At 35.9% G+C, this 12,489-nt stretch overlaps 1 protein-coding gene across 1 annotated transcript in view; it reads left to right on the top strand.

The window, feature by feature from the left end:
* The first annotated feature begins 250 nt into the window (after window positions 1–250).
* LOC112622603 (translation initiation factor IF-2-like) overlaps window positions 251–12,489 on the top strand; it is a 53,655-nt gene continuing 41,416 nt past the window's right edge. The window contains 1 exon segment of the mRNA XM_025382345.1: window positions 251–291. Within this exon segment, the coding sequence (XP_025238130.1) occupies window positions 251–291 (41 nt within the window).

The raw sequence follows: 12,489 nt of genomic DNA, 5'->3' as shown, positions 1-12,489 counted from the left end.
TGGAAACCAGAGAAACGAGAAGCACTTGGGTGACAACAGATGGCTTTATTCAAAAGAAAGTTAAGGTAAGACTAAAATAAGTATACATTACACTATGTCTCTCCTAAGGAGCAACAAAGTTCAAGGGCATGTTCTTGGGTTACCTTTCTGTCTTTACTCCTGAGGACTAAGAGACTCCAGAGACTGGCAGATCCCTCCAGAAAGATGAACATCTAGTCCGAGGAGAAGGCAAATGAGGAGGGAGCACGACATGGCAGCACAGAAGGAGGAACACAGGGAGGAACTGGAGAGGTATGCTCAATGGTGAGAGAATGCTTCAGGGCTCTCTCAGCGGCTTGGACTAAGAACAGAGGTGATAGTTATTCTAAGGAACAGGTAGCACGGGCACAGGCACTGACCAATCAGGACAGCTGAACCAGCCAATCGGAATGGACAGGGCGAGGCACTGACCAATCAGGACAGCCGAGCCAACCATTCAGAATGGACAGGGCCACCAGCAGCCAGTAAGGCTGAAGGTTCACAGAGAGTCCCACAGACACGAAGGGTCTCCAGTCCTCCCTACATGTATATGTCAATCACTCAAATCAGATGGACCACTCACTAGTGAAAAGCACCCTGCCTTTTGAGGGTGGATTTGTGCATCATCGTTGGTAAGGAATTTTACCATTTTGGTCAGTATCTTTCCCCCAGTGCCTCTTTTTCCTCCCCCCTTCTCTACTGGGCTCATTTATGAGCTATTTTTTCTCTCTTCCTACTTTTCCAGTGTGTTCTGCAGCATGCACTCAGCTCTTTGGAATTCTGTGGGTGGCAAGGGTTTTCTCCTCCATTTCATGTGCTCAGTGATGTGGAAAGAGAAGTATGAACTCTGACACTTTCCTTTTGCGAACATTTTGATGAAAGGACAAGTGATAGTCACAAATTTCAAAACATGTGGCAGGGGAGATGTAGAAGACACCTCATTTGTTACCAGCAGCAACTCCTTTCTCAGATCATCCCAAAATGCTGGCATGTGCCCAACAGCTTAATTTGGAGAGAATCCTATTTTATTCAAGCCTCAGATAGAATAAGCTATGAATGGTTCATCGGATAAATACTCATTCTCTCCCTCCTCTAAGCCCTAGGTCTGTCCCTCTTGCACCCTCGTCATCTTTGCTATTTCTCTTTCATTAAATTCCTTTGAAGTTGTGGATTATTTTTTCTGTCTTTGAACATTCCTTCTGGCTAGTGGATTTCAGAAGTGCAAGTGCTTTAAACTTTTCCCTCCCCTTTTGAATTAATACTGTACTCCACATTTTTTTCTTTCCATTTTTGGGGGACCAACTACTGTGTTGTTTTATATTGCATTTTCATTTCAGAACTGTTTGAAAATGGAACTCATGCCATGCACGTGAATACTTTGCTTCCTCTTAGCTGATTTAATCAGCATGGATACCATTATTCATGCAATTGCATGAATAATTTATCTCACTGTTGTAAAAGTTTAATAAAAGTTTTCTTGTCTTTATCAAATTCCATGTTACTCTTTGTTCATTTTATAGCAGCAACATAATCAGAATATAAAGCAGTTCATATCAAAAAGCAATGAATGACATAGACTTTATTAGAGCTCTTGTGTTATTTTGTATTGCCATTTTACCTATGATTGAATAAGATTTTATATATGAAAAAATAAGATAGATCTATTGATCTCAGCATGACCAGCACTAACCAATCCTTTCCGCTTTTGCATTAGAAAAATTTGGAATCACATTATTACAACTAAGATGCCCAGCCTTACTTGTACTATCCGACAGAACATATGTTTCTTGTTCATGAACATGTGTGTATATGTATGTGACTCTTCTACCCACTGTGTAATACTATTTGATGACTAACTCTTAATCCAGAATAATTGGTATTTCTTGCATAAAGAAAGGCACCAGAACAAATATTATTTGTTCATAGTTGATCTTTCTGTTACAGCCACAACTTACCACTTTCAATCAGTGAAATTACTCTATAGATTAAAAATATTTTGATAACATTTACATGTTTTCCTTTAATGTGAGAACGACAAACCTTATAAACAAGAACCATCGACACAATAGCTGATTAAGTATCTATAAAGAGCAATACATGATAACTTAAAGTAATGGCACCTCTTCTGTGGAATATTCATTGATCTTTGGAAGAAATAGTAGCAATTTTACAAAAGAAAATAAAATTACTAAATCTATTGTGCCTGCTCTCTCTTGCATGCACTCTCTATCTTAAATATAATGCCTTATTTTGGTCTTGCTATAGTCATAGTGTTTTAGGAAATGGTAGAAGTTCTAGAAGAGAGACAGAAAAAAGACTGAACGCATAAATATTTGGGTGCAAGTAAAATATTATATATAATACATACTAATATATAATAAATTAAAGGTTACTAAGTATGAAGCTACATAAAAAGATTATTTGCATGTATTTATGAAGAAGGGTGTTTCAGTTGTAATTTTTTAAAAATTTGCTTCAGGGCTGGGCGTGGTGGCTCACACCTGTAATCCAACACTTTGGGAGGCCAAGGCGGGTGGATCACGAGGTCAGGGGATCGAGACCATCCTGGCTAATGTGGAGAAACCCTGTTTCTATTAAAAATACAAAAAATTAGCCAAGCGTGGTGGCGGGCACCTGTAGTCCCAGCTACTCGGAAGGCTGAGGCAGGAGCATGGTGTGAACCCAGAAGGCAGAGCTTGCAGTGAGCCGAGATCATGCCACTGCACTCCAGCCTGGGCAACAGAGCAAGACTCCATCTCAAAAAAAAAAAAATTGCTTCAGAACAAATCAAAAGTAATGGATTTTACTTAAATCAAAAGATTTAAGATCTGGAAGAGGCATCAGTCATACTCATATTGTTTAGTTATGGTAATTGTCTAAAATAACTATTTGAATGTTTCCTGAAATTAAACATTTTTGTAATTCAATTTATGTGATTGTGATTAAGTTCCACATCTTTGTTTATTCATATATGATGAATAATATCAATACTCGGCATAGTTTACAAACATCAAAAATAACCCTGAAAAATTAAAGGAAAAAAGAAATGTATTATAAAGATATGAGAGCTTCTGGTTAGGATGTATAAAGTCGAGAGACCACTGCTCTCACCCTAACAAAGGAAACAAGCCAGAGAAGTTATAAAGTTATGATTTTCTTTTTGTTTTTTTGCATTAGATTGCTAAAGACAAAAACACAATCCAAATAAATTAAATTCCAGAAAGAGAAAAGCCCTTTCTATGAGAGAAAAACCCAAAATCTGTGGGCATGTAAGGAGAAAGAGCAAACCTGCTATAGACAGAGGTAAGGAGAAACTAGCCAAAATTTTAATAAAAGTTTAATAACTATGTGTGGCTAGCCTGATGTATGAGATTCCAAGGAGGTCTGTGAGAGTGCACTTCCACACCCAGTTGCCAATCTTAATTTCACAATGCCTTCACTGAACACATGCGGTAGCTTGCAGAAGAATAGGAGTACAGCAGGAGGGCAGAGAGAGCTTACTGCACCTCAGGCCCTTAATGACTGCACAACAGTGCTTCTCTAATGCCTGGGAACAGGAAAAGAAGGCTGAAAGATATTTCCTCTAAAGTGGATCAATTACGCAGAAACCAAAAGCTGGAGGCACAATAGTTGAACTGAGAAATATCAGCCACAAGTCATTCAGAGCCTTACTTGAGTGCAAGATAGTAGCATGCCAAAACCTAAGGGCAAAGCAGCAAAGTATGAATAGATTTTGTGAGTTTTAGGAAGTCAGAAGCAGAGGTAAAGAGACAAAAAACCACCACAGGAACCCCCAAATCTGGGTAATATAGTCACAGGGATGTAAAACATAAAGACATTTCCATAATTGTACAGTGCCTAGATAAACTAGTTCCAATGCTGCCTGTAAAACATTTGAAACATATGGTGAGTTAACAGATCTAACAAAAGCTACAACAAACCTCAGACCCAGCTCAATTATATATCAGATTGCTTTAGCTTCATCACTTGCAGCCAGTCACAAGAACAGACATTTCTTTTTCTTGAATAAATATGTATATGGTACTTTTACACACAATTTCTGGCATAAAAAATTGTGTGGTATAAAGCAGAGTGATATGACCCATAATCAATTCAATAAATAATTAATAGAAGTAGACCCCAATGTGACCACAATATTAGAATTAGTAAATAAAACATCTGATATAAAATGTTAAATTTTTTTTAGGAAAAACTAATGGAAAACATGGTTCACATGTGGGAACAGATGCCAGATTTCATTTTAGTAGAGTACTGGAAACATAAAAACAAAGAAAAATTCTAGGATTTGGAAACCCAGTAGCATAAATGAAGAATTTGTTTGATTTGTTTTACAGCAGCCTAGGAAACGCAAAAGAAAGGATTAAGTGAATTGGAATTACCTAAACTAAAATGAAAAAAGAAAAAAAAATTAGGAACTGAGAAAAGCAACCAACCCCCCATCTGTGGCACTGTATCAAATGGTCAAAGTATGTGTGTTGTATTACTAAAAGTAGAACAGAAATAAAATGGAGCCAAAGAAATAATTTGAAGAGACATTGGCCAAGAAACATCCAAAACTGATGGAAGTTATCAACCCACAGATCCAAAACCAAATATGTAGTGAACCTCAAATCGTATAATTACAAAGTCAAGCTTCAAGAAACCTAAGATAAAAAGAAACTCTCGAAAGCAGCCATCACACACATGCATATGCACATAACACAACACACACACATACGCACTACATTTAGAAGAAAAAGAAAAACAAGAATATGGCAGACTTCTCAACAGAAACAATGGAAGTTAACCGACAATGGCATGACATCTTTAAAATGCTGAAAGAAAGAATTACACTATCAATTTCGAATTCTGTACCCCATAACAACATTCTTCCAAAATTAAGGTGAAATAGAGATATTTTAAGACAGATACATCTTGAGAGAATTTGACTTTAGAAGACATTCACTTAAGGAAATGTTGAAAGAAGTTTTTTGGGTATATCCGACAATATCTAGTAAAAAAAATACATTACACATCTCAGGCCATATGGTTGTCTGGTGCTCCATATTGAGATGTTCAATTTCTACAAAGTGTCTCTAGCAAACCATGAGCTATTTTCAAAAGAAGAATAGTATACTGATGAAGCAGTCATGACTTTTCTCCAGCCTCTCTGTTGTGATTTTATTTTCTATTAGACCTTACCACAAGCTTCATGTCTCATCCTGCTCCTCCATAAAAAAATTTAAGAATTATTGGATCCATTGTAAGAGTTAAATGAGGGAGGTGCTCATAGGAAGCCTGAACTAGCTGAAGCCTCTTTTCCTCCCTCTGAAGCATATTACTTGTGAAGACACCTCAAACTATATCATAAAAATTATAGTCGAAGTAAATAAAATGTGTATGATGAGTTACAGTACACTCTGAAATTATATAGTAATTCATTTACTAAACATCATGTTCTAGTAATTCATTCCTGACTGTCAAACTACCCCAAAGCTTAATGGTTTAAAACAGCAACAGTCATTTGTTTTACTGACAAATCTGCAATTTACACAGGGCATGACAGGGGAAGTGCATTTGTTTTCCACAGAATGTCAGCTGAAGTAGCTTGAGTAGTGCTAAATAATTCACTGTTCAGTCACATAAGTGGCAAGTTGGTGATAGCTGTTGGCTGGGACTTAGCTGAGATGGTTGGTTTGGGACTCTTCAGTTTTTCTCACGAGGGCTTCTTGGGCTTCCAGAAAGCATGGTTGCTCAGTTTTAAGAGCAAAATTTCCTATAATACAGTACATAGAACCTGCTAATCTCTTACAGCATGACCCAAGAAGCTGCCACAGCATCACTTCCACTGTGTTCCATCACTCCAAACAGTCACCAGCCCCTCTTTCTCAAGTCAAGGGACAAGGTAAAGACTCTACCTTTTAATGAGACAAGTGTCACAGAAATTTGTGTTTCTCTTTAATCCACCACACATCCTTTACCCCCTTTACATTTTCATAGCCTTTGACAGTCTAAAAAACACTTTCCTACACATTTCTCGTTTGCTCTTCATAACTACTATTCACATAAAAAGGGTAGAAATATATATCCCCAGTATACATAAAAAAACTGAGGTTCACAGACATTAAGTGACTGTCTCAGCTTATCCTATGAAGTAAAGACCCGACCGTAAGTTTTCTGATTCTAAATCTAGATTTATTATTATCTTCATTATGATGTGTAAGTTAATTGTATTTCAGCCTCAGTATGTAGTAGGAAACCTACACATCTACTTTTTATGGATAATAGATTTGTCATCCAATGACAGAATCATGTCTCTGCAAAATTTGATAAGAATGCCTCAATCTCATGATTGGAATCAAGGCATCTAAAGACACCCTTGCCACAAACCATCTCACCCAGTTTCATAGAGTTTGGGTATGTTGTTCAACCTGTCACAAATATACCATATCATTCCCTTTTTCAAGCTAAACCTCTAATTACCTCAGCTGGAGTTTCTGTATCCCTTCTCTGGATTATTTTTCTGCATTACTTATTACGCTAACACTCTTGACATTTATCATACACTATCTCATGTAACATATTTGAATATCTCTTGTCTCCACAATTTAAGATCCTGGAGGCTGTGAGCAGAGGCTGTGAGACAGTGAATCATATTTCCTTTTCTTTGCCTACAGGGCTCAGCATGGTAGGTTATACATGGAAATTGCTCAATGAATATCTGTTTGAAGAAACAGATAAGCAGTTTCAAGAGAGTGTGGTACACATTGTTCAGATTTGTCAAAACTCCTTTGTTTTATTAGTTCTAAAATAATCTTTCTCAAGCTTCACTAGGCAAAGCCTGTTCTTGGTTGACTACACAGCATATTCATCCCAATGACAACTTTCAAATTTGGATAGAGTTTATTCAAATACCACTTCAGTTTTGAAACTAAGATTAAGTAATAAGCAACCACTGAATAGAAACAGATGACCAATGAGCCATCTAAAAATGCATCTTTATTTTGCTTTAGTGGAAAACAAATTAAGATTAACCTTTCATGACCAAAATAAAGCTTATTTTCAGTTTAAAAAACTTATTGGTTGATTATGTGGAAATAACTTTTATAAATAGATTTTTTTTCTGATTTCCTCTGACATACAAAAATTAGAGCTATAGAAAACCATGTTTTTAAGCTGAAAACATTTTTTAAAAATCTGCTAGGAGAACAGGTCCGGACAGAAATGGATCATCTAGCATTGCATTAATTAAGGCAACACTAGTTACAGTAATAATAAACCACCAGATCTTAATGGCAAAACATCAGTTTATTTCTCACTTATCCAACAGTCTAATATGGATGTTTCTAGTGAGGCATTGAGGGAGGGACTCAGCCGCCTTCTACCAGTGATTCAACTATGACTTTCTAGGTTAATCCAGAAATCAAAAACAGAAACAAAGAAGATTGTATAAGGAAATAAAATTCAGTCTTAAAAAAATGAGTTGTTACTCCTTTTGCCCTTTTAAACCATTAATAATAAACTAACAGCTGAACATTAACCACTAGAGTTCTAAAATGAAAGACTTTGAATGAAATGTAAAACAATTCAAGAATATTGCTGGTAGCTTAGATCATACCTCTCTGTCCATGTAATTGTTTTTGCCTCTTTGCCTTGACAAAACTTACAACTCTGCTAACTGATTTTGTTTCTCTTTTGTCTTCTCAGATGCAGAACTATGATTTTCTTTTGAAATAAATTTTATTACTTTCTATAAAGATAGTTCTATTCTGCTGAATTAAAGATTTGATTTAATACTTCTACTTAAATCCTGCAGTTTTCAAAACATGGTGTATCCCCTGTGAAAAGTAACTCTGAATTTACTTTGTCATCAGTCACTCAAGTAACTTCATTTAAACTTAATGCTTATGATTTTAATTACCCAGTAAATAGATACCATAAACAGATACCATTATATCATCACATAAACTATGTAATGGAGATTTTCAGTCAAGGTAGTGCCATCAGTTCATGCTTTGATGCATCCCTCTGCTCCAAATGTGTGCCAATAACATGTTGAAATTTTTTTTAAAGAAAACCAAACACTAAGTCCAAGATTTAAAAATATGATAAACAATTCTGTGACTCAGAAACAGCAGAAATAAAAATAACCGGAATAAGTTACAGATCTGGTAGAGTCCTAGTTTAGAAGCAGGCAACACTGAGCAGGCGCTTGCTGTTCTGGTTCAAAGCAGAGATTTGAACCAGGTATCAATTGAAGTTAGTGGCTATGGTGAGTCTGCCCTCTTCTCTGATCAAAAGTGACTCAGAACATACTACTGATAATTAACAGTGGCTAAGCGTTACAGCAAGCTGTGAATGTAGGGATGCTGAAGGAGGAAAGAATCTCCTGACTACACAAACAACTCTCCTGGTTTGATGATTGGATTAGCAAGAATCCTATAGTCATCAAGAAGGAAAGCCTCATCAGACAAAACTGCCATTGTAAGACTAGTTTCTATACTGCAGTGCTGAGACCTAGTGGTGATAACTATGAAACAGCTAGACAGGAGAGAGGAAAGACACTGGAAGAGAGAAAAAGGGAAGAATAATACTTAACAAACAAAACACTTCTCAAAATGAGCCCATATTTCAAAGTTCTAAAACCCACAAGGAAATTCAATTCTAGGGAAGATGGCTCTCCAGATGAAATTAATGTTGTACAACAGTCTGAAAAAGAGTTGTTTTAAAGTATGTTTAAAGTGTTCAGAACTTTAAAATGAAAATCCATAACTCATTTAAAGCAGGGGTGTGCAAAGTTTTTTGTAAAGTGCTAGGTGGTACTTTTTGTCTTTGCTGGCCAGTCAGTCTTTTTTTTACTACTCAGCTGTGCTATTACAGCAAGAAAGCAGCCATAGACATAAAGGTGCTCCTCAATCTATGATGTGGTTATGTCTTGATAAATCCATCATAGACTGAAAATAGCTTAAGTCAAAATGGATTTAATATACCTAGCCCACCAAACATGATAACTTAGCTTACTCTATCATAAACATACTCAGAAAATTTAAACATTAGCCTACAGTTGGAAATTATCTAACACAAAGCCTATTTTATAATAAAGTGTTAAATATCTCATGTGGTTTATTGAATACTGTACTGAAAGATAAAAACAGAAGAGTTATATGGGTACTTAACCATTAATATATACATAGCTGGAAGCACTATTGGAAAGTCAAAAAACTGTAAATTGAACCATAGTAAGTTGGGGACACTCTGTACATAAATGAATAAGCCATGTGTGTGTTTCAATAAACCTTTACTTATAGAAAGTAGCAGTGACCCAGATATAGACCATGGGCCACAGTTTGCAGACCCCTAATGTAAAGAGTCATTAAATTATGAAACAAAATTAGGCAGAAATGTCATAGGAACTGGAGATATGAAAAAAGATTATAATCTTCAAATTTAAAATGTGCCCATGAATATAAAAACACAATCAAGAAGAAAACTGATAAATTATTTATTTTAAGCAAAGAAAAAAAAGAGAGAGAGATAGTTAAAACCCATTAATGTTTTCTTGAATTTGGGTACAAGATTAAAATATTACATACGTTTAGACTTTGTTTAAAAAAGTGAAATACAATAATCCTGCAGTATTTGTGAGGGATTAGTGCCAGGATTTCCTGTGGATACCAAAACCCATTGATGTTCAAGTCTCTGACGTTAAACAGTGTAGTATTTACGTATAACCTATGAACATCCTTCTGTATACTTTAAATCGTCTCTAAATAATTTGTAACATTTCATACAATATAAGTGCTATGTAAATACTTGTTGTACTCTATTGTTTTGGAGAATAACGACAAGAAAACCTCTGCACATGTTCAGTACAGATGTATTTTTTTTTCCAAATATTTTCAATTCATGCTAGGTTGAATCCACAGATGCAGAACTCACAGATATGGAGGCCAACTGTGTAGTTAAATAGATAGGTTTAACGTATATTAAAGAACAACCATTAAAAGCATAAGAATATATTGTACTGTTTTCAACCCAACAGAGGGGAGTAAAGGTAGTCAATAGCACTATACACAAACATCCTTTTCTACCGGGGCACATATAGCATTGCATTTCCTTGCCCATTTGAATTTAGGTATTCAGGTAACTATAATACTTGAATTTAGTGGCCAAGTAACTACTTGTAGTCAATGGAGGTGGAAGTGCCCTGTGTCACTTCTAGACAGAAGCTTGAAGAGCCAGTGGGTGTTTGGCATATTCTCTTTTATTTGCCTTTCTTAGGGAAGTGTGTGTTGAGATGGAGCCTTCATCAGTTTGGGTTTCTGAGAGACTAAATAAGCCAGTGTACAATGATCATGCAAAATGGGTGAGAAATAACTTTGAATTGAAGCTACTGATAGTTTAAGCTTTGTTATTTTAGTATCCTATGCTTTTCCTGTTAGGATTTAAGCAGTCAAATTGAAAACATTAAAGGGGAAAACTAAAGGTAAAGAAGTAGGCTGGCAAAGAGGAAACAATATAGTAGTAAAACTAAACATATCATAAACCCAAGTAGATAAGTAGATTAAATTCATCCATTAAAAGAAAAATTTGTCAGATTAAAATAAAATTAAATATAGACCTCTTAAAACATGCTTCACAAGTGACACATACACAGTACATTAGTTCAGGTTCTCCAAGAAGCAGACACCTAGACAAAATTAGATGTGTAAGAAATTTATTGGAGAAATGTTTATAAAGTAAAAGGGGGAAGAGGGGAAGGAACCTTTCAGCCTGTCATGCAGGTCTGACCCCTGTGAAAGGGAGAGAAAAGGTGGGATTGAATAGGAAGAGTCTTAAACCATGATGCATTTCCAAGGCATTTTTGACACTCTAATTGGGAGCCCTTAGGACAAAGTCACCTGGTTGTGGAGTCCCATGTGTTCCAGAAATGGACTTGCATTAGTTCTCCCGTCATGCTCAGTTGCTGCTTGAGTAGCCTGTGGGAAATGTGGCCTTAACATGAACACAGTGGCAGACCCAGAAGAACAACAGCTGAGACACCTGATTGATTATGCTCCCTAAGCAGGAGATAGGAGGCATGGATTTTCATGTCTACTACAAATACAAAGTTAAATAAAGGGATGAGAAACTTCTGTGAAGCAAAACCTAAACAAAAGAAAGTAGTGTAAGAATATTAATATCAAACAAAATAGTTAAAGGCTAAAAGCATTTAAAAAAATAAAGAAAGAAACTAAATAGTGAGGGAACCTGTGTTGGCTTTGGACTGTCATTCTAGTCTGAAACTAGACTGGACTGTCATTCTAGTCTGAAACTAGACTGGACTGTCATTCTAGTCTGAAACTAGACTTTCCAGAATTCCCGTCTCTGTATGCTTCCAGATTAGGGCTGGCCTCAATAGAAATTTGCATGAAATTTGGAAGGCAGGAGTTAAGTAATAACCATATTTGTGCTCTGCAGCTCAGCTGTTGCAGCACCTGGGGCAGCAGCTGGTCCCAGAGCTCTTCTGACTCTTGCTGGATCTCTTCCCACAGCTTCTGTGACTTCTGCACCAACATGTGCAGCTCTGTGGCAAAGGGCTTCAGCTTCCCCTACAGGTGATTAATATCATCAAATGCGAGGCCTGAAGGCAGTGAGACAGTTTCCAGTGTGTCCTCTGAGTTTTCATTGTCTTCTCACAGCTTCTGGTTTATTCTTGCTCTCCCATTTCATGTCTACTTTCCTTCCTGTTGGCCCTGCTGCCTTCAGGTGCAGCTCCAGACAAGAAGCAGCACAGACCGTTTAGCCAGAGTCCACAGTTGCTTTTGGTCCAATCCCTATAATAAATCCCTTCTTCAACATTACTCAAAGTCTTCCTGATTTTCTGATCACGCCCTAACTGATAGAAAGAATTATCAAAGACAATTAGACCATGAAAAATAACAAGGAGAAATTCTGCAAATCACAATCATGGTATAGGAGTTTAACATACCTTTACTAGAAACTGAGGGATTAAGTAGATAACAAATTAGTAAATATCTAAAAAATAAAAACAGCAAATATGTAAAATATACAATATAAACAACATTGGTGATATAAGTATGTTATATATATATATAACCCAGAAAATAGAAAAAGAAAATTTCAGTACACAGGAGCAATATTGTTCACAAAGTAGGTTTCAATAAACTGTAAAGAAATTATATTATACACAACATGTTCTTTGATAACAATTATAAATTATGAATAAAAATATAGTAAAATATATACTAGAAACTAAAACTCCTAAATAATCCTTGAATCAAAGAGGAAATAGCAATGGAAATTACAAAATTTTTAGAATGAAATTTTTATGTACTATTAAAAAAAGAGTGTAATAAAGCCAATATACATTCATAGACTCAAGTGCATGCATTAAAACAAAACAATATGAAAAAGAATTTCAAAATATCCAGTGTATTCAATTCAAAAAACTAAAAAGGAACAGCAAAG

This window comes from Theropithecus gelada, chromosome 4, assembly GCF_003255815.1.
Source record: "Theropithecus gelada isolate Dixy chromosome 4, Tgel_1.0, whole genome shotgun sequence".
Classification (NCBI taxonomy): Eukaryota; Metazoa; Chordata; class Mammalia; order Primates; family Cercopithecidae; genus Theropithecus; species Theropithecus gelada.
Note: the sequence above shows the minus strand (reverse complement) of the source record. Positions and strands in the feature narration are given on the sequence as shown.